At 42.5% G+C, this 23704-nt stretch overlaps 1 protein-coding gene across 2 annotated transcripts in view; it reads right to left on the reverse strand.

The window, feature by feature from the left end:
- The window catches only part of STAC (SH3 and cysteine rich domain), a 78814-nt gene that overhangs the window by 46131 nt on the left and 8979 nt on the right, over window positions 1-23704 (reverse strand). For both annotated transcript variants that reach the window (XM_074150757.1, XM_074150756.1), the window contains exon 2: window positions 5613-5889. In XM_074150757.1, coding sequence (XP_074006858.1) covers window positions 5613-5889 — 277 coding nt within the window. The remainder of the gene's footprint in view (window positions 1-5612; window positions 5890-23704) is intronic.

Raw genomic sequence — 23704 nt, forward strand, 5'->3', positions numbered from 1 at the left:
CCCCAAACTATGGAGTTTTTCCATTACTTATTAATCACAGTTACTGATAGTCTAAGAGCTTCAGATGCAGCAAGAATCAAAAATGGGGGACCACAGCAGCGATCCAGATCCCTTCTGTTCCTTCATTCCTGCATTTGAAAAGCTGGGCTAATTGGTCAACCTTGAGCCTAGCTTTGTGGAGGATGTTGTGTTGCAGCTCTGGGGATAAAAGGGGTTGAAAGTTCTAGTAGCCACAGCAGCACAGTGAAGTGTAGAAATACAGGCTGCATTATTCATGGCACTTTGTTGGATGTTTGAAACTTCAGAATGACTGGCTAAACCAGAACAGACAGTGGTGGGAGTGAGTCAATGCTGAAGGGGTAGTACAATTTCACTGCTTAAGCACTGTGGATTAGTAGACTGGAAGTAAACTGTGTTGGGAGTTTATTATTGGTTTTATCTTTCTGCTTGCTTGTTTCTACAAGTTTCTCCGATTAGAACCTAGCTAGTTCCCTGAGAAGGCAGGTAGTGAGTTAACTACCTCTAGAGCTGCAAAGGTCTGGACAACCAGGACCCAAACCAGAAACTCAATTGCCCTGGGACCAACTCTAAATGCATATATCTCAGGTACCTAAGCCAGCGATGGCATGATTCAGAAGGACCTGGTTTTGACAATTGCGGGACATTGCAGAACGCAATGTTTTTCAGAAAGTTTGTGGCCCTCTAGCACATCTTTCCAGGCAAAGATACCCCAACAGGTATGTCAATAAAATAGGCGGTTGGTCAACTCTGTGTCAGAGTTAAGGTTAAGCATAGAATTAAACTTCTAAGTACACTTTTGAAACACAAAGAAACACACAATGATGTTATAAATGAGCAGTTATTTCTTTAAAAACATATCTTTAAAGGATTGACTTTTAAGTTAGCTTTTTTTAAAAGCAAAGTGGCTTATTTTTTGTCTACACTACTTATATTTGACTTAGATGGGAATACATTAATTGCATGTGATATGCTTGGAATGTGTGGAAAATAACATTTTTTCCATGTGAGTCAGCACAGGAAATGAACTGCAAATGAGTAAAATGTTGAGAAGTCTACAGATGGAGGTTTTTTTAAGTACACAATGCTTTTCAAGAGTAGAGTACTGACATCATGTTTTCTTCAGAGTAAAGTATCACAGAGATGACTGATGACACACCAGAGACTGAAGAAGAGCAAGAACTTGCTTCTGATCGGCATAGTTTAAGACTCTAATCTGATGCAACATTAATTCAATAATTTCTTTGCTGGTGCCAGGCAGTTTTGCCTCCCCTCACTGGACATTGCCAAAGCTTCCTGCATTCTTGCTAAACACAGAAAATGGTCGGTAACACGAAACAAACTCAGAGGTGTTCTGACTTGATTTTCTTTTCGTAGTGGTGTAGAATAAACAAACCAGTGTCTTCTAAATAATGATCTAGTGATTCCACAAGGTACTTCGACTGTAAAAATTTTCCCATGCTGGGGTTATATATTAAAACAGTAATAAATACTAGTAGTAAGAACAGCAGATGAACAGGTTTCTAGTTTCTAAGATTCATACTGTGAGATGATGTTCATATTTAGGAAAGTACGTAACCCACCAAGGAGCTGAATCTTCGCTCCTAAACTAACTGAGGCTTGGAGCTCACAGCGTCAGTGAGAGGCAGAAAGGAGTAGAGTCTGATCCAACATACTATTGATTTGCTCCGAAATTACGTGAATTATTACTGTTGACTTCAGTATTAGAACTGACGACTGTATTGGAGTATTTGATGCTGAAAGAAGGCCCCATTAATGTAAAATGGATTGTCCACGTGCTCTTCAGAGCTTCCTTGAATTTGAAATTTTCTCCCTTATTTCATTTGGCAGAAAACTACTGCTTCTATATCAAATTTTTCCTCTGTTTACCGAGGTGGAACTATAGCCCCCGTCCAGTCCAGTTAATAGGAACACTTGAACTCCTGTCTTTAATGTGAGGTATGAAGCACACTATTAATACCGTTTCTTCTTTTTTGAAATCAAACCAATAAACAGTTTCTTTTGAATATGTTGCATTGCACTCTGGGATGTATGAAAAGGATTTGAATGAGTAAGTCTGCATTATACTGATCCTAGTAAACATCTTCCTCTGAATGCTGAAACCAATTACACGTATTTGGCCTTTATCTTATGACTGTACTTCTGTCAAAAGAACAAAAAGGTGCATGTGCTGCATCCCAAAGGCAACATTTGGCTCATGGTGCCTCACAATCAAAGAGAGATGATGCCCATATTTTTTGTAGGAAGATAATGTTTCATTTTCCTTCGCTTTAATTCTGCAGTGAAAAGAGCAGCACGGGGAGCCTGCTGCCTCTGCTTTGGGTGTCCTGTTTGCTCTGAAGCTACAGGCAGATTCTGCCACGCTGGTGAGACTGAAGCTCGTACTGCACATTCACAGCTCATCGTGCTGCCCTGTACCAAACAGAGCTGCTTAGTTCATGGATCTGAGAGCCATTTAAGGTGAACCTGGAATCATTCTTGGTGGCAAAATTGAAACCATCTAAAGTCAAGCAGGGATTTTTCCTGGACTCTTTCCCCCAGTCTTCAAAACATGTATCTGTCTTTGCCTTTACTCTCATCAATAAGGAATTTAAAGCCATAGACTCATTGCTCTCAAATGTCACTACCCATGAAAAATGCAAATAGAGAGAACAAATAGGCTCCATGTTGCAAGTGTAAATTTAGAGTCCCTGTGCAGAAGTGATTTTTTTTCAGTCTGCCTTTAGGAGCAGGCTTGACACGATTTCCTGAAAAGCCGCCTGTTTTGCTTCACCATCCCCATGACCAACAGTTACACAACTTATAGGGATTAATTGAGCTGCAAACAGTAACATCCAGATCTCCTATGCTGCTTAAAATACAATACAGCAAAACCATGCATGACTGCAGTAAGGATCAAAGAGAGAGGATTACAGGAATAGAGTAGATGTCTGTCTATGAGAATCAAGGCATCTAGACTCTGAGGCATTTATAAGGTAAAACTCTTAACATCTTTTCTGCCATACCTCCAAGCAAAGATGAGCTGGAGGAGCTCAGAACAATTTACCTAATTCAGCCTACTGCCACACAAAATAGGTTGCATTAGCTTCTTCAGCAATTATGAAAGGTTTCTTTCTCTAATGAAGTGGCTAAGGTACAGAAGAGAAAAGGGAAGCCCTCAGAGGACAGAAAAGAACAGAAAAAGTTCAGAAGACAAGTGGGTTAAAGCTGATGTTTTGAAGCTTATAACCATGCTTCAGGACTTTCCTATCCAAAGCGGGACACAAATTTCCCAGCAAAGGAGAAGGGCACGGGTGTTTATGAACTAGAGTTACTCCCTGCAAAGTTTGCTGCCAATAATAATCCATCTTGTGCAGCAGTGTTTTGAAACAGTATTGCTGAGTCGTGCAGATTTGTGATGATGCTAATCTCCATACAACTTCACGAGAAGCTGCCAGAAATGCAAAGGACTTACATTTGCAGTATGCATTTGTGAAACTAAGCTTTGATAGAACATCCATCCACATAACAGAAGGAGACAAGTTCTGGACCTGCTTCCATACATACGGTTATTTCAACTGACCGTCTGTCTTCCAGACTTCCTTTCAGTCTCTGGACTATGAACCTCCCTGATGCTGATGCTTTACTCCTTCTCGTTTTGACTTGTTCTACCACTTAAAGTAGAAAAAACCTTTACAGACTGGAAAGCATCACCAAAAATCTGGGATCAAAACTCCTTTGTATTCCTGGATTCAGTAGAGCTGTGGTGCAGAGAGGATGAAAACAGGCCTCGTGTTTAATTCTTTGATTTATGGAAGCAGGATTGTCTTGCATCAGCTTTAATGTTCTGCAGACAGCCACCTTTTCCAAAGAACACGAGTTCCCCACCTAAGTGGGGGGACACTGAGCACCCCCATGTGGAAAATGAGGTACCATTCTCTGAAAAAGCTTGAGCAATCCTATCAGCGTCTTTTGAGAACTTACCATACTGTTACCTGAAAGGCACTGATTTCTGTGCCAAGGGACAGGAGTTTCTTACAGTAAGCTAGACAAATCACAGACAATAGGTTGTACCCAGAGACCTGCACTACTTCTAGACAAAGCTAACCCAGTGTTTGACTCCTTGTCCTCAAAAACCTGGAAATTATATCCCTCACTTTCATACTGGTTACTGGTGCGCTGCCACTGAATTTATTCCTGACCTCCTGTGCTGGGACAACTAGATGATAAGCAGCAAGAAATTCAAATCATGTGCATAACAACGACATTGATTTCTAGGACCAGACTTCTGAATAGTGTCTCCTGTACCTTCCCACAGTGGTGACCACGCATGGTGACCACACCTCCAGCCACCTGCCACCACTACTTTCCTGACCTCTCATTGCACAGCCCCACAGATAATCTTAGGCCTTCCACAATGCACTGAAAATTACCTGACAAGCAGAGCTCAGTATGGAGTTGCTCTCTACACAGAATCACAGAATGATATGAGGTTGGAAGGGACCTCTGAGATCATCTAGTCCAAGCCCCCTGCCAAAGCAGGTCCACCCAGAGCAGGTTGCACAGGAATGTCTCCAGGTGGGTTTGGAATGTCTCCAGAGGTGGAGACTCCACCACCTCTCTGGACAGCCTCTTCCAGGGCTCTGCCACCCTCAAAGTAAAGAAGTTCCTCCTCATGTTTAGATGGAACTTCCTATGTTCAAGTTTGTGTCCATTTCCTCTTGTCCTGTCACTGGGCACCACTGAAAAAAGACTGGCTCCTTCCTCTTGACACCCACCCTTTAAGTATTTATAGGTGGTGATCAGAAACACACTGAAGAGAATAATAAATGATTAGGTCTGGTCTGTCCTCTATGTCTGTCTGTCGGTCAGTCCTTGGCAGTAACTTACATGCTCATGGACCATTTGAGAGAGAAGACAGGGTGATCTTTCAAAGGTATAAAGTTTGTGTCAGGTTTTGTGAGTAGCAGGGATGAAGCAGAAGAATCCCAAGAAAGTCTGCAGTGTGCATTCAGCTGTTATTTGTTCTGCTGACCTGGTCCCCCAAAACACGTGTCCTAAACAGCCAACACGCACACACAAGTAGCCTGCAGCCTACCACCCAGCAGATGCTACTTCTTCCCCAGTTGTCACTTTGGAGAGATGTAAGGCAGCTGGAGGAGGTAGGCATGGTCACGGCAGTGAGTGGGAACAGGGGGCATCGCAGGGTGTGGGGGCAGGCACAAGGAAGTTAGAATTACTGCTATGGAAGATTAAGGAGAGTGGACACAAATTTACAAGACAGATTTCTGCTGTTTCTAGTGTAACATTCATCAGAGTTTGTGCTTGGTGCTCAGTGTAACCCAAACAAGAGAGGAATTTGACTCTAGCTGAAACCCTCACCTATGATTTCTGATAACAGTATGTGTCTACAAGGCAAGAAATCTGTCAACAAATATAGAACATGTATTAGCCTGTGGCAGTTGTGACACAAGTCCAGATCCTTTTGGCATGAATATTCTCAGGAATATTCTGGGCTCACGTAAATTATGGAAAGGTCATCCTGCACGTTCTAGAGTGGACACCCACACAGATTTAAAAAAATCGTTTCTTACCAACAATCATGTGGTTGCAGACATCGCAGAAGGTGGGTTTTTTGAAGATGTGCTCCTGGAAGATGTGAGCCTTGTTGTTTTCTGGCAGCTGCTGGGCTCTGGTGGGGGAGGACGCCTGGCTCTCTGAGCTGGGGAGCTGCCCAGTGCTTGTGCTCACCTCGGGCATCAAGTCTACTTGCAGTTTCACATCGCTATTAGTCCTCTGGAAGAAATTGTCTGCACTTTTACTCCGCAAGCTTTTGGTCTTGAAGGAGAGTGATCGTTTCAGTTTCTGTAGCTGCAATAAATAAGCCAGTTACAATTACTGCCTTTTTCCTCTTCAACAGCATGGCAAGGCTCCTGGTTTTGGGGTGTGCTGTTGACAAGTGAACCTCGGAGCCACTGGCAGACCTTGAACCACCTGAACAATAAAATTCACTTTAGAATTTAAACCAGCAATTTCAGAGCAAAGAAACCAGATCCCAATCAGAAAATAAACTACTCCACGTATGCCTTCTGGTAGACAATAAACTTGATAGCCCTAATGAATGCTTCTATTGGTCTTTTCTTTCAGGTATGACAGCAAAGATAGTTGTACGAATTGGATAATATATCCTTTGTATTCAAGCATGAGAAAACTTGTAAAGCAAGCATTATTCATCCTTGCATGGTCCTTAAGCAGCCTGTAAAGCCATTTCAGGAGCAGCTGTTAAATAGCAGTACAAGAGGAGTGAATTCACTAAATGTATTTGATACATTTAAATTCCTTGAGTTTGGCAGAAACAGAGATTATATGCAGTTTTGACTGAGAAATTCTTGTTTTCTTTTCTTTTTTTTTTTAAAGGAAAGAAGGCTATTAATAGCCAATTGATAGTTAATGCATTAATTAATACTAGTTAACACACATCCACATATATTCTTGTATATTGTACTGTGTACTGGTTGTCAGGCTATTAAGCACCACAATAAGGCCTCATTAACTTAAACTTGCTTTACCTGTAAACTGTCTTGTACCTTATCAGAGCTCCTCTCACCCTTCCCCGCCAAATTTTATATAAGGCTGAGAAGGGCATTAGGTGAGGCCCAGAAGCTACCAGGATATCAGCTACACAAATTTGCAGGTTTGTCAGTTCCAAAGGCCCCCAGGTAGAGTTTGGGTAAAAGGAAAGCCAGCTCTGTGTCCACTTCATATTCGCTGTCTCTGAAGTGCAACACCTCCATCTCACCTTTCACTCAGCATTATTCCAACCACTGCAAAATCATTTCAATCACTGCTGCAATTCTCTGGACGAATGTGATGTAACGACTGAAATTTTCCATGCCGCTCAGGCTGCCTGTGGTAACCAGCAGCAATGCTTTATATTAGAAACTGTTTATGTTAGAAGTAGTGATGATCAGGAATCATAATTCACACTCATATAAAGGGAAGGAGTTCACATACTTTCCCAAAAAAGCATGGCACTGGTCTGTCATACTGACTTAGTGGCCTCAGAGCACTCGCTCTCCCCAGCTTCTGTTTCGGATCCATCAGGATGCAGCTGAAAGTGAGCTGTTGGAGAGGAGCCTCAAGGAGTCCCGGGGGGGAAGCCTCTCTTCTACCTTCAGAGGCAGGCAGCTTGTTCTTGGAGAAGGGAGACACTCCAGCTCTCTCCTCCCCATATTTCATAACAAACTCCCCGAGTCCAATAAACAAGTAAAGAGCTGCCATTGCCTCCAGTTAACAGTGTTTGGGTTTGCTACAGGGGAGCAAACTGCATTCTGCTCCCTGAGCTGTTTCTTCTCAGAGGCTTTGGGAGCAGGGAGGGATCAGAGCCAGGGACCCATCCCACATGCATCACTCTCATCCATGACTCTCTCTAGATTCGTGGGAGAAGCCCCATATCCAAAGCAAGGAAATACCTGTTTGCAAGAAACTCTCAGTCTCTGAGGGAATGTGTAAATAACAGCAATTAAGTCATTAAATGCCAACTACAAGGTAAGAGCAGTTTCTGGTTTCTGAAGCTCTTTCAGCTTGAGCTTAAGCTCGTGAAGCTTAAGTCATGGACTAGCTGAGCCCCAAACTCACTGTACAACAAACAGCACCAACAAAATATGAGATCTCCCCTCTTCTGCTTGGATGTTAAGTCACTGGCTCCTGAAATCACTGAGGTTACCAAGTGCTGAGATTACTTCATCTGCCCAGTAACAGTCAGGAACTCAGCAATAATTCATGTCCCCCCAGCTCCTGAAATACTTCTCACTGAAGTCAGACCTAATTAGTGTAGCAAAACACAGAGAATTACAACACCACAAGGTGACTGAAATGGCATTCATTATTGATTTGCCATCCATTTCTACGGTGCCACATGAAGTTAATTAAATTTCAAAACTGCTTCTGCCACAGAAGGGGGACTAAGCTGAGCGATACAGTATTTGTTTTATCATGACACAACTATCCTGCTAGTTTGGACAATGCATGCAGTATATTTTAAGGAGCTCTGCAGTGATTATCCTTGTCCTGTTCTCCTACGGACAGTTATTTGCGGGTCAAGGGATGTACCAGCAGCCCTTCCTCCCCCAGGCGGAAAAGTCAACAGGTTTCCAAAGAGGGGGAAACTATGGCTATGCGTGTTCAAACAAACATATGCATACACGCTAAGGTGAGCATGCAATCGTGCATACTCCGTGCATCTCCAGCCACATGTTCAGAGGAGGACACATTCAAGAATGAGTTGACCGAGTGGCATTCACAGATTTGGTAGGCAACTCTGCACAAGCTAATGGCGGTCTCTGAGATTCCTTGAGAACCGTCCTGTGTTAATGTGGTTAAACAATTCCCAGACGAGGTGGGCATCCTTGTTGTCACTCAAGTGTGGATTTCATACTCATTTGGATTCAGGCTGGAAGACACCTACGTTTTTGGTGTGCGTTGTATACCTAAAACACCAATGAAAGTCTGCAGCTATTAGATATTAGGAAGAAATTCTTTACTGTGAGGGTGGTGAGACACTGGAACAGGTTGCCCAGGGAAGTTGTGGCTGCCCCATCCCTGGAGGTGTTCAAGGCCAGGCTTGGCAACCTGGTTGGGTGGGAGGTGTCCCTGCCCAGGGCAGGGGGGTTGGAACTCGATGATCTTTAAGGTCCCTTCCAACTCTAACCATTCTATGATTCTATGATTATATCCCAAATATTATATCCCAAATGTGTACAGAAACACCAATGCAAAAATGCAGAACATAGTCAATGTAGCCCTCAATATAGAAAGGACATGGACCTGATGGAGCGGGTCCAGAGGAGGGCCACCAAAATGATCAGGGGGCTGGAGCACCTCTCCTATGAGGACAGGCTGAGGGAGCTGAGGTTGTTCAGCCTGGAGAAAAGGAGGCTCCGGGGAGACCTCATAGCGGCCTTCCAGTACCTGAGGGGGGCCTACAGGAAGGCTGGGGAGGGTCTGTTTACAAAGGCCTGCAGTGACAGGACGAGGGGCAATGGTTTTAAGTTGGAGAAGGGGAGATTTAGGTTGGATATTAGGAAAAAATTCTTTACCATGAGGGTGGTGGAACACTGGAATGGGTTGCCCAGGGAGGTGGTTGAGGCCCCTTCCCTTGAGATATTCAAGGTGAAGCTCGACGAGGCCCTGGGCAACCTGGTCTAGTTGGGGGTGTCCCTGCTGACTGCGGGGAGGTCGGACTAGATGACCTTTGGAGGTCCCTTCCGGCCTGGACCAATCTATCAATCTATGAATCTATGAATCTTGCACAGCTAATTACACACTTTGCTCAGCGCTTTTCAAAAGTACTTCTCTGATCAGGGTGTTTTACACCCATCCTCTGTAAGTGAGAGTATATAGGGCAATAGAAGATTGGCATCAGGTTTTAAAATTTGATCCAAATTTCCTTTCTCATACTAGGCCCATAACAGAATTTGAAATAGGGTACTGGTATGTGATTGTTTACTTGGGAAAAGCTGCCCCAAGCGAAGACAAGGGCAGGTTGCTATACAAATAACATACATTATAAAACCATAAAAGCATAAGTGATTATTATGCTGCAGTGAACAGCTCTTTCCTTACTCAAAGAACAGCGTCTCCTCATTCTGAAGTTTGCTCTGACCCAGCCCCAGTTCTTTGATTGGAGGATTTCAAATATAATTAAATATAGGCATGTAAGATATGCCTGATTTCAATCTGCCATAAACTGATTTAACGCACTTGTGATGCCGTAGGCTTCTGAAAGAGCTGCTATAGCATTCACCTGAGGCAGGAATCAGCTCTATCAATAGAGAGGAAAGTATGCAAATTTTACTATCATAATTTATTTCTGCAGACTTAATGAGTCCAAAGTTAAATCTTAGGAAGAAAAACTACCCAATTTTGGAAAAACCTGCGACTAGAGTTGTTCTGCACTTGATACTTCAACACTTCAGTGAAAAATCATGTATTGGGACTGAAAGAAAACCACTAAACCAAGTACAAAAAGGCTTTAATAAACATATTCGAGATAAATTTCCTAAGCCTTTCACATTTTCACAAAATCACAGAATCTTCTTGGTTGGAAGGGACCATTGAGATCATCAAGTCCAACCACAAAAAAAAAAAAAAAAAGACACACCAAACCAAACAAAAAAACCCCCCACACCACCAAACACCAAAAACAAAACAAAAACAAAAAAACCCCACACAAAACAAACACCCACAACCACACCCCACACCCACCCACAAACAGACACAAACCAACAATCTCGGGCACTAGAGCATGCCCTGAAGTGCCACATCCACACGTTTCTTAAATACCTCCAGGGATGGCGACTCCACCACCTCCCTGGGCAGGCTGTGCCAGTGCCTGACCATCCTCTCACTAAAGTAATTCTTCCCAATATCTAATCTAATCCTCCCCTGCCACAACTTCAGACCATTTCCTCTGCTCCTGTCATTATTCCCTTGGGAGAGGAGGCCAACACCCACCTCTCTACACCCTCCTTTCAGGGAGTTGTAGAGGGCAATGAGGTCTCCCCTCAGCCTCCTCTTCTCCAAACTGAACATGCTCAGTTCCCTCAGCCTCTCCTCATATGACTTGTTCTCCAGACCCCTCACCAGCTTGGTGGCTCTCCTCTGGACACGCTCCAGCAGCTCCATGTCCTTCCTGTAGTGAGGGGCCCAGAACTGAACACAGCACTCGAGGTGAGGCCTCACCAGGGCCCAGTCCAGAGGCACCATCACTGCCCTACTCCTGCTGGCCACGCTGTTCCTCACACAGGCCAGGATGCTGGTGGCCTTCTTGGCCACCTGGGCACACTGCTGGCTCATGTTAAGCCAGCTGTCCACCAACACCCCCAGGTCCTTTTCTGCTGGGCAGCTTTCCAGCCACTCTGCCCCAAGCCTGTAGCGTTGCCTGGGGTTGTTGTGACCGAAATGCAGGACCCGGCACTTGGCCTTATTAAACCTCATCCCATTGGCCTTGGCCCATTGATCCAACCTGTCCAGGTCCCTCTGTAGAGCCTGCCGACACTCAAGCAGATCAACACTCCCACCTAGTTTGGTGTCATCTGCAAACTTACTGAGGGTGCACTCAATCCCCTCATCTAGACCATCAATAGAGATATTAAACAAGACTGGCCCCAAAACTGAGCCCTGAGGGACACCACCGGTGACCGGCCGCCAACTGGATTTCATCCCATTAATCACAACCCTCTGGGCATGGCCATCCAGCCAGTTTTTTACCCAGTGAAGAGTACACTTGTCTATGCCACGATTCGCCAGCTTCTCCAGGAGAACGCTGTGGGGGACGGTGTCAAAGGCCTTACCAAAGTCCAGGTAGACAATGTCCACAGCCTTCCCTGCATTGAGAAGGCACTTGCTCTAACTTCCTCTGCAAGGAAGATTACAAATTAGCTTTCATTTAAATAAAAACAAATATTGAATTCCCACAAGCACAAGACCTTTTCCAGACTCATGATAGCATCATGAGACTTCACAGCATTAACACTTCAGAAACATGAACCCTTGCTATCAAATCCAGGATGTTCCTGTGGCCTGAAATTAGAGTCAGGGAAAAAGTTTGTCTCTAGTTAAAAGCATTTTATCGGTCACACAGACTTTCAGTGACTGCACATACTACCCCGCAGGCAAGGTACAGATAAGTGCAATAGCTAAACCTCAGAGCATGATTAACCATTTTTTTTTTCTGTATCATCCAGCACAATCTCCATCTTCCTCAGAGTTACTGAAAGTTCAAGCTTCAAGGGATCAGAAAGCTCTGACAAACTGCAGCTTATCAGCACCTCCTTTGTTCCTAATTCCCCTATACCACAACACTTTCACTGCTATAACCAGAAAAGAGGCAGCAGCAGGACAGCTATTGAAATTCATTCCTAGTGTTAACAAGGGGCCACTGCTTTTGATGTGAATGGGAATTGAACCTGCCCTCACTAAGGCTTTATTTGACTTAAGCACTGAAATCACACAACTCTTTTCTACAATTTTGGTTTAAGAACTTCCCATGGAAGTTGGGAAGATGTCAGTGATTTGAACTGTTTTATAATCCCTAGCTTTGCAACTACAAAAGATAATCGTCCACCCTGCAAAGAATAATTTATTCAGGCTCCTAACTGCTCCTCCATATCTAGAAGCTCTTTCTCCCTTGCCTCTCCAGCTTGTCTACATTAGCAGTCACTGTGGCTTAGTAGGAGCGAATGTAGAGAATGAAACAGGGGTTGTTGAGGACCCAGTGTACACACCGTATGCATTAGGTGCACAACTGAAGCAGAAGCAAACCCCCAAGTGATGCAGTCTGTGCTCCCTGCACCGCAACAGGGACCAAAGTGGGGTGAGCATCAACAACTGGGAGATTTGCTTTGAAACCACACGCCTAAGTCAAACTAAAATGCTAAGATAGGCGTCCCCTATGACATCACCATTTCTATAGCATAACTTCTTCATCACACCTTCTCACCACTCAAAGCTTGGGGAAAGCCTCACTCCCTCCACATCCTACACACAAATGCTTCATTCCCCTTCCTGAAGCTCCCTGCTTAGCGATCTCGGTGTGAATGGTGGTTACTAGAAGGATAAAACTGTTTACTATATTACATTACGTTGTATTAATTTGCTTGGGCCATCAGCTTTGGCATTCAGAGCAGCCTTCATGGAGTCTTCCCACATCAGTTTATTTTCCAACGTGCTTGGTCCTGTGCCCTTCTCAGCCACTACGAACCACCCTTGCCAGTGGCAGGGGCTCCCGTGCAGCGTGGGGCCAACAGGGAGATTATTTTTGTATGTTTCCACTCCTAACTATCTTACAGGAGAAATGAACAAATGAACTGGGCTTATCAACTGTATCACAGAATCACAGAATTATATGGGGTTGGAAGGGACCTCTGGAGATCATCTAGTCCAACCCCCCTGCCAAAGCAGGTCCACCCAGAGCAGGTTGCACAGGAATGTCTCCAGGTGGGTTTGGAATGTCTCCAGAGAAGGAGACTCCACCACCTCTCTGGACAGCCTCTTCCAGGGCTCTGCCACCCTCACAGGAAAGAAGTTCCTCCTCATGTTTAGACGGAACTTCCTATGTTCAAGTTTGTGCCTGTTACCTCTTGTCCTGTCCCTGGGCACCACTGAAAAAAGACTGGCCCCATCCTCCTGACACCCACCCTTTAAGTATTTATAGGCGTTGATCAGATCCCCCCTCAGTCTTCTCTTCTCCAGACTAAAAAGACCCAAGTCCCTCAGCCTTTCCTCCTAAGAGAGATGCTCCAGGCCCCTCATCATCTTTGTGGTTCTCTGCTGTACTCTCTCCAGCAGTTCCCTGTCCTTCTTCAACTGGGGAGCCCAGAACTGGACCCAGTGCTCCAGTTCACCAGGGCAGAGTAGAGGGGGAGGATAACCTCTCTCGACCTGCTGGTCACACTCTTCCTGATTGCCATACTTTACTGATAGACCATATAACCAAGCCCTCATTTTCAGACATCATCTATATGCTGTATTGCTACTGTGCTAGCAGTAAAAATTAAAAAAAAAAAAAAAAAAGATATTGCTCGCTCTTCTTTATTCCTTTCTTCACACTAGTATTAACAATATCATTAGATGGATTACCAGTAATACAGGGTATTAACAGAGTTGAAACGAACCACTAAGCCAGTTTGGTTCCTGCAATTCTTATAAAACATAGCTATTTTGTTTAGCCATGCAGACTAAAAATGCTCTGTCAGCAGATTTCACTCTGCTGTGAGATAAACATCCACCTTCTTTGAGGAATCATTTCTTATTCCTCTCAGCTCCTTAGGGAAAGTTTCCAAATTATTTAATTCTCTCATCGCTATAAAAGAAGGGCTTAAACATATAGGGCCCAGATGATGTTGTGCCGATTCACTAGAGAACATGTCAGGTACATGGGATATTACCGAAAGGGACTCAGACCAAAAGCCTTTCAAATAAGGGAAAGGAAAAAAAGGCTTGATGAATGGCATCTATTCTACTGAGTACAGTCCGTTTTTTGGGTCAAGGAGCATTCAATCCTCCGAACATACTCAGATGTTAACTAGATTTGTTGAAGGACTGGATGTTACCGGAGTGTAAGCCAGCCTGGCGGCGTTGCTGGGCTTCAGCTAGCTATGCTGATTAAAAGCAAACGAGGAACCAGCTCAAACAGAAGTGCTTACTTTTTGTGAACACGAAGGCTAATGATTTTCTTTGTAAAATTGAGGGATACAAAACTAAGTGATTTTTGAGCACAGACAAGGGTTGGTTTGTTTTTTTTTTCTGGATTTAATTTGAAAACGCACTGCCTTGGCATTTTAATGAGCAAAAATAAGATTATGACATGCCCAAAGCCAGTACGCAATTTCATGAATTTGTGTGTTTGCCTGCTGATGAGAGAAGTACCATGTCTTATAGCATTAACAAGATAAAAGGATATTTCAAACACTTAAGGGGTTGGTACTGTTTATTGGCAAAGCATCTGTGATAAAATTTGTGAGCAAAGCTGATTCCTTTTCTACCTTCTTCTTCCTAAATAATAAATAGTACAAATACTCCACTAGTACAAATTGAATTAGCTAAACTGACTTCAGTTGTAGCTGATTTATACAGTCTGAGAATCTGGCCCTATCATGTATTTGTGTCTAGCCAGCTTTCTCAGAAGCTGTGTCCTTTTAGTCTGCTACAAAGAGGGAGTGCTCATTATTGCAGAATCTGCTACGTATTATATTTGTGTATTTTCCCGAACAGATTGCATCGCTGGCATTAGAACAAATATGTTTGTTATTGTTGTAAAAAATAAATAAATCAAACTGTCTGCTTGAATACTGTATTGGACTAGTTAAAGGGAGACATTTGCTGTAATACGTAACAATAATATTGTTAGTGATTTATTTGGTACCTCCAACTACTCTGGTTGGCTCTTGCTGCTCTGATCGTCATCCTCAGATTCTCCTCTGTGCCCTACACTGGTTTTGAAACCCACTCACTGATCCTCAAGCCTATTTAGGATATTTTTCCTTCCAACCTTTTCAGGCAGGGCTCTTTCTGTGATTTTTTTTCGCACGCAGAGTCCTAACTACAACGAAATGCTCTGATTGGCGCGTCAGATCGTAACAGCGAAAATCCCTGAAAGAGCCTCAGGGTTTGAAAGCATGAAGTCTGAAGGGATGCTCAGTTGTCACTGCTCCCACAAATGTCACCGTGAATCACATGTTCTCAGCCCTCTCCTAATGTACAACATCCTTGGCAGCTGTGCGTTTGCATCTCTAATTGGCAAGACCTCTAAATCATCAAGAGGCACAGTCTGCATGTGTAGCCAAACCGTGAGTTTGCTTAGCAGATCTGTTCGTTCTCCACGACTCTTTGGTTTGGTTTAAACCAAGTTGAAAAATTCATCTAGTTTCCAACAACTCCTCCCGCAAATTATCCTATAGGTTTCAAATTATCCTATAGGTTTGGGTGCATTTTTCTCTAATATTGCAAGGAATCAAGATTAGCAAACAGGTGAGACAAACGTGAAATAAAGTGCTGAAAGTTTCAAGGCCTGAAAATATGAAAAAGTCTCCTTTGTGCTCCAAATACCTTTACATATCTGCAAAACTGAGCATAAGATGTGACAGGACAAAGTAAGGAAGCCCAGGGAGCGACCAATTTGAGGAAACACAAACAATTTAGTAATTATAACAATTGCCATCAAATCTCAGGGAAATCCTTTTTTTGGTCTCCATTATGTTCAGAACTGTCTACTTAGTCTTAAGGCATAAAAAGGATTAGATATTTTGCAATTGTGACTTACCCTGAGCTTGTATTGCCTTCCCTACCAAATATATTTTCATATTAACTTCAAAAGACTGACTGCCATTTAAATAGTTTAAAACAGTTTGTAAAAAGGAGGAAACATATGCAAAATAAATATGATACTTGCATCCATGTCAAATCCAGAAAATTTTAAGGCTTTTTGGTAAAAAACTAAGTAGAATCCCCCCACCTCCCCCTTTAATAAATGTATTTATTTAGCCAAAACTCTCAAATTTTGTATCTAAGGGAATTTTTGCTATTGTGTCTTAGAACAGCCCTACTTTGGTGTATTCCCCTCTTTTCATTTAATCAAGCTATATTAGAAAGACTAATCTAGAAAGAAAAGAATGCATATTACATTTCTCTTCCTGAGAGATCTAGTCTCTATTAGTATTTCGTCCGACTTCTTAACAGGTTTGATTCAAGTTTAGTTTGGGGAAAATGCTTGCAATATCACTCAGCCACGGTTTGTGCTCAGCCTGCTTCTAGCACAGAGGGAAAACAGGCAATCTTTCTCAAATTTGCAGCATTTTGAGCTAACAACTCACAAGATCTTTCAGAGAAGCTGCACTGTAGGTTTGTGAAGTTTATCATCCGATTCATGAAAATTAGTTTAAGGATCCCAAGGTAAAATCTGCTGGGTTCTTTGTGTTGAGCTTAACGATCATCAGTTCTTCTTCCTTTGTGAACATGTGCATAAATCAAAACACATCACAAATCTAACTAAGCAACACTTCAGCCATATCCAAAGCCTGTTGCTTGTTTTATTTCAGGGTTGGAAAATGTTTTGTCCCTCTGAACCTGCCTCATCTAGAAAAAGAAGAGCTGCTCCTCTCGGGAGCAGAGGGAAAGACTACAAATCCCAGATTTATATTCAGGATTATATTCTCCCAGCTGCTAAACAGCTGTTCCAACCTGGGTGGCACCAGCCGCGTGAGAGCTTTTATAGTTGAGGTTATGAAAGGTGGCTGGTGGAATAACCAGCTACAACCCTCTGTGTGGCTCCTGTCTCTCCTTCATGGTCTGGCAACTGAATTGTCCCCAGTCTTTCCTCCAGAAAACAACAGGAAAGCTCACAACGAGAGCAAGAGGTGGTTAGGAACAGTCCTTCCCCCTTTTTTTTTTAAATCTCCCTGCACTTTCAGTTTCAAGACAGGTATGTGTTTACAACATCTTGTTTTGTACTTTGGGTTTCACCTCAGGCATCTGGTTGCTAAGCAGCAGGTCATCTCCATACTTCATCCTCATTAGGATGAGGCACACATGGTTATCTCTTGCCTCTCGACAGAGAAAGAATTTGGACTGTTATCTCCGAGGTCCCTTCTGGGAATCCCCCATTTTGCTGTCCTGTTTGGATATCTCTTTTCCATTTCAGCTTCTAAATGGAACAGTGATTTCTCTTTGGTAACTCCCAATTTAGTCATTTACGAATCTTTGCTGTGGTGGAAGTGGCACAACAAAATTTAGAGATTAAAAGGCTGGATTTCAGAGTAATGTAAATCCAGACAGCCCTGATGAGGTGAAGGAAGCTATACTGGTATCTACCTGCTGAGAGTCTTCAAGAATAATAATAATAGGGCCTGAGTTTTACTCCTTTTCCTTCTCATGAATAATCTGCAGTGAATGTGATTGCAAATGTAAGATTAATCATCCTTGATTGTATGTCGTGTCTGTCCATCTACGAAGCGTGCATCATTACGCTCCGCTATTGATCTTGTGAGAAATTAAAGCTCAACACAACTTCCTTGGACCTTTGAAAAAAACCCCCAGTCTTCTGCTAAAAAGTGCTGGTCCACCTACAGCAAAAATTTCCACTAATTTATTTTACCCATTTGCTTTTCTCCCTTTTTTTTTTTTTTTTTTTTTTTTAGCAGAGCTGTTTTATAATACTTTAAATGGTAGTATGTGTCTTGAAGCAAATATGGAAATACATCTGGCAGGGAGGTTGGTACTAACTGAGGGCAAATTAACATCAGCCCCAAATCCCACATACCGTATAATCGCATTTGTACTGTCTTAAAGCAAAAAGGAAGACTGAGATCTACTGGGAGTTGTTACAGTTAATGTTCTGCCAGTGTTTCCACTCGTACTTCTGGGGTTCCAAACTTATGCCGTTAAAATTGCTTTGCAATGAAAACATGTAAGTGCTCAGCTCTACAACAAAGTTATTGTCACTGGGCCAAATCCTAAGGTCTTTGCTTACTGCTAACTCCCGCTGACTTCAGCGAGCATGTTTCCCGAGTAAAGGCTTGGGGTTGGGCTGGGTTGTGGGTTATTTTGTTTTGTTTGTTTTGAAACAAAACTTTTTTTTTTTTTTTTAACTCTTTTACACCGTGCATTAAAACCAAAGGCTTCCCGCGTGCCGCATGAAAAAACACCCACAGCCACATTTGGCATCCTGTTATCCGGCTGACTTTATTCAACCCTTCTCCTCTTTTTTTTTTTAAACCATCTCTGTCAATCTACTCCTCCACAACCAAATATACATGGATACAGGGGGGCACCTATGCTTCTCTCTTCTTTTGTCTTTCCTGGGCACTTGTTTCAAATTCATACTTTGTGTGAATTAAGGCTGCCCAAACTTCTTCCTTAGCTCTTAGCTACTGTGCTTTAACTCTGAGATGGTGCTACCTCGTTTTCCGGTCAAAGAAAGAACAACAATGCCAGAATTTGGGTACTATACAGCCTATTGGCTTAAAAAAAGCCCCCAAACCAATAGGTATTTCGGCTTATTTGATCCCACAGGTTTCTGCACTCCCTTTTTTGCTGCCTGTTCACAAACAGAGATTCAGATACGAATTTTACAACTTGTTCCCACCTTTCCATTTCTTCTCAGTGGGAAGATGGGATTAGGATCTTGTGCCTCACAGAATATTAGTGGTGTTTGTTGGTTGACTTGCAATTTTTCTTTCCCACACTTCACCCTATTTTTGAAATCTGGTAGCAAATTTGCTGCCTTCCACCTTCTTTTTATCCCTCCCGAAGACTGATGCTCTCCCGTCTTCTGAACACTGTTTCTTGTCAGCCACTCTGGAGGCCAGAGTGTGTGGCCACCTTGGCACTGACACAACAAGTCCAACAGCACCCATATGGCCCTGGGGCGGACCCACGTTGCTGCCCTGGCACCACTCTGGCCTGAAGCCCTGGATCTGGGGGAAAAGCTGACAGCACAGGTCAAACAAAGCTAGCTAATTCCTCTGGGCTTCTCCATGCTTCACCCGAGCACCCGCTGTGTTTCCTTCGTATTGTATCTCCAGTTCTAAAGTCCTACAGCAGCTACCAGATATGTGATATGCCAAATAAATTTTTTTCCTACCTCAATAACGTCTTCCTTGTTGTTTGTTCTGCATCCAGTTATCTTACTGTCCACCATGGCAGAGATCTGTTTATTTGCAGATCCAGTCCAGATACGGCACATTTTTCATTAAAGCTCTTCTCAAAGTGCAACTTAGGGCATGCATTTTTCCCTTTCAACACATCCACTCTAGTTGTATTCTAATTTTCAAAAAGTACTTCCAAACCATTTGGGGGAAAATTACGCCTGTAGTACCAGTTTCCAAGGAACCTGTTACTAGTACAGAAAGTTTCCATCTCAATCTGTCTTTTGTCTTCTTGGTGTTAGTCATGCCCAGAAAAAAATGCATTCAGTGTCCTACGTAAAGAATAGGCCAACTCTCCACAGGAAAAATCTGTTAAACTTAATGATGATATTGTCATATATGAGACATACAGTTACTTGGCAGTTTATGGAGACGTCTGAAGGCCTAAACACCGCTTCAAGAAGTCGACAATGTAAATACATATATCTGGAGATGTTAATTAGCAAAAGTTATTATGGATGAGATTTATCATACATCTTTGACTCCTTTCGCCTCAGGCTAATCCATTTCTTTTGTATTTTTCCTAAACCTCCAAGCTGCTGAACATCTTTAGCCAGCTATTGTTTCAAGATCAACCCTGCAAAACAAAAACATTTTATTTTTATTCTCACCAGCTGCACAACTTTCCTCCTCAAATTACCTCTATCAAAGTTTTAAGATTAAAATGACTGTCTGAACTGCAAAAATGTGTTTTTATACTGAGATAGCTAGCTGCATGTAAAAAGATAGTTACATGCAGAATACTGCAAGCAGAAAGGCAGAGAATTTAGGACTATAACTATTTCTGAATGTTAAAATAGATTTTTTTTTAAGTCCTTCAGAGTCCTCTAAAGTTAAACTGTTGCTAATGAAAACCTGAACACAAACATCTAATAAAAAAGAAAAAGAAAAAAGCTTGCAACACTGTCGTAAGGTTGTGCTCACCTAATAAATGAAGCATATCCAAATTTCATATTTTTGGTGTTGAGACAGAAAAGAGCTGTTGCTATTGACATAAGATACCAACAGAGCTACTGATTTGATAGGAAAGTGAAGGATCTTAAACCAGTAAAACACTGTGATGCCTTGTCTGACAAGAATAATAGCCGTGACTTCAACAGGAGCAGCGTATTGCCCAGGGCTGCGCGTGGGATTCGGGCAGGCAGAAGAGCAGAGGAATACAAGAAGGAAGAGGAAAGGAAAGTTAAGTTAGGACAGAGACAGTTTTAAGGAAAGTGCATATTAATGCTGTGTAAGAGGGGGAATTTCCACAAAGTGCTTCGCTTTATTCTACTGTCAGAGTAGGTACAATTCTTGCTATCAGCGGGCTAGTACTGACTTAAGAGTGTGATGTATTACAGCAGGAAGCAGAGCTACTGACCACTGCTGAGCTGAAGAGCAAATGCAGCGGTAACTTCCGAGATTTATATCCATTTTCTCCTGTCAGCTGGTGTGGGTTTTTTTTAATACGCAGTCGTGGCTATGAGTACGACTGTGCTGGAGGGATGATAACTTACGGAAAGGAGATTTTTTTTTTTTTCTGGAACTCGGCAGCTGGTAGTAAAGACCAAATGACGTTACCTCTATTGCTACTTGTATTTATTGCAGTGTGTCCCCTAACAGTGCCAGAAAAAATAGGTTCGTTTTCTCATCTTGTTTAAAAAAGGTCTGACCTTTTCTTTACCAGACTGAGTGGCTGCTTCTTATGGCCAGCATCTAGTCATAGCTGAGCTCTCCTCAGAGGCAGATCACGCTGTTAGGATTTTTGTTTTAAGGCTTGGCTGTCATTTTTTGAACCTTTGTGAAATGCTTTTAATTTATCTACAATCTAGCAGGATTCAAGTAGGTCTGTTACAGCTGTTGACATTCATTTTAGCTTTGATAATCTCTAAGGAATCGTTTTTCTGGAGCATTTTTCTTGGATACTGCTAAAAAAGCCAGTGCCGTCGAAGCACAGAATTGCAGTCCAGGGAAGTCTGTGGGAGCCTAAGCTGCTGGGCAGGCAGGAGCTCAAAACCCCCCCACTGGCAGTGCAGTTGAAGAGGGATATCCTGAGGTGCGTTGGTCTTCAACTACCTACTCAGAAAGGAGGACACTAAGATGACAGGGGACGCTAAGAAGAGGGCTTCATTTCTTCTGCATAAGGAATGTAATTTTTATTACCTCATTGCCTAGGTTTTATGTATCGTTTCCTGCATAAACATATAATGAAAATATGAGGCTGCATCAAGAGATAAATAGGCATCCACAAGCAAGGAACAGACCACGTGATACCAGACAGTTCAAGGAAACTAAGATGCAACTTCAGGCATTTCTTTTTGAATTAAGTAAGCACGGCTTGGGTATAGGTGAAAGTGCAAACTATAGGTTTTTTTTTTTTTCCCAAGAATACTTGTGGCTGGAGTACCAGCATCCACACAGTGTTTATAAAAGGTCCCTCCCTCTAACAGAAGAACCACCATCCATTTTCTTAACAGGAATCTTTAAACTTGGCTAAGCTTGGAAACCTGTGAGTTTTCCCTGTAAAGACAGAGCTTGCATTGGCTCGTTGTATCAGAGAGCCTGGTCCTGGATTAAAGCATTTGAGTGAGAGCAGGAACAGAGAAGAAAGAAAGAGAAACATTGAAAGGCAGAGAGCGAGTGGGTGAGCTAGCAAAAAAGTTAACTGTTAGTCTGGATCTTTAATGGCCAGGAGGATGAAGTCCATTTGTCATTACGACTAACTACAGGAGATAGATCCAACTGCTGTGAACCTGCCAAAGACTCCTGTGCGCCCATAGTTCATGAAACTGGTAGATGATTCATCTTGTAGCTACAGTTTAATAGCAGCACTTCACATTTTGAAGTCTGGATAGGCTCACATTTTTCTCTCTTTTTGTCATAGGTGCATAACTTTCCATTATAGGGCTGGCTGGAAAACAGCAGTTCCACTTAGCAAAAATTTTCAAAGTTTGAATGACTTTTTTTTTTGATGTTGACATAAAAAAAAGCAACTGCCGCTTTTCAAAATGGCTTTGAGAGAGCTGTGCGCAGAAGAGGGGGAAGTCCGACAGACTAACCTGCCAGGGGAACAGACAACTGACCGGTTTTTGTAGGCAAGGTTCAAGACCTCGCTCTGACAGATCCACAGTGGTGTTCACCCTACTTAAATTCAAGCTTTTAACTTAGCTGTGGCTGCCTACTGCGGTCAATGAAAAAAAGATTTCCCCTCAGAGAGGCTAATTCTGAGCACATAAGGCAAGCTTTTCCTCTAAATCACCTTTGATAAAACAATGTCACTCTCTGTTCCATTTTTAACAATAGGGAGGCTGAACTACTAACTTAACTGCCTGAAATCAGTCTCTAATTACAGGTAGGGCCACATGATTTAACCTAAGATACGTTTTTCTACTCTTTTGACTAGAAATTTCATCTGGGACCAGGGAAAGCTTCCCAACAAAAGTTTACACAATCAGGAGAACTGAACACTTCCTCAAAACCAGAGATTTTGACCAAAAAAACCCCAACAAAACCGCACTTGAGAAGCACGCATTTCACTGGAATTTTCATTAACAGAAACGTTTGGCAAATCATTACAAGTCACTTTATGTCTATTTGTAAATAATTCCTTAATTAGATAATTTGAATTGAAAAGAACACGTGAACATAAGGGAGAAATGAGCTGGACACACTTATGAATGGTATAAATAAGTACAACAAAAATTGTATCTACTGGGTCTTTGAGTGGATTGATCCGGTTGACAACGTAACAATAGGAGCAGTTTAAAACCACGTACGAACCTGAACATCTTAACAACGGGATCCTCAGTTTAACTGTACAGAAGCCAGTGGCACTCTGCCAGGTTTACCATGTTGAAGTTTGCCCGGTGTGTTTCGTTCCCTTGTGAGGACAGAGATACCCCGTCCAAGGCCACTTCTCAGCTGCGTATGCACAACGGCAAGTCAGGCTGGTTTAAGGTTTTCAGCCTCTCAGTTTGGCCCCAAGACATTTTGGTTTTGAGAATGACTACTGCAGCATTTAAATAGGCAGGGACAATGCTGGCAAATCAATAATGAATAGTACACTCACATATGTGATGTTTGAGGAGGTGACTTGTATGTGTCATGCCAGAAATCTGACTCTTGGCCAACAAGCTGATGTCTCCCTTTGCTATGCATGAGTAATTTTTTGTAAAAACCAAATGAAGTTAAATATTGGGGTAATGGAGATGCAAGTCTGTTCCTATTCAACAGTATTTGCTGTATTGACCTGTCATGTTGACTTTGCTCTCTCACCTGAGCTGCGCCTCCATATCCTACATTTCTTTGTCTTACTTTTATGAACAAGCTAAGAAAAAAAAAAATATTCTAAATGTTGATTTTAATAGCTTTGTGAATACCAGTTTATAGTATTTTGCTCCTTTCTGAATTAAACCTAATCATCAGTTACTATAGGCCAGCTGCATTTTGCTTTTCTATTCAGAACACTAGACTGCTAAAATGATCTTTATTAATAACGCAGC

The sequence above is a fragment of the Numenius arquata genome, chromosome 7 (assembly GCF_964106895.1).
Source record: "Numenius arquata chromosome 7, bNumArq3.hap1.1, whole genome shotgun sequence".
NCBI classification, from domain to species: domain Eukaryota; kingdom Metazoa; phylum Chordata; class Aves; order Charadriiformes; family Scolopacidae; genus Numenius; species Numenius arquata.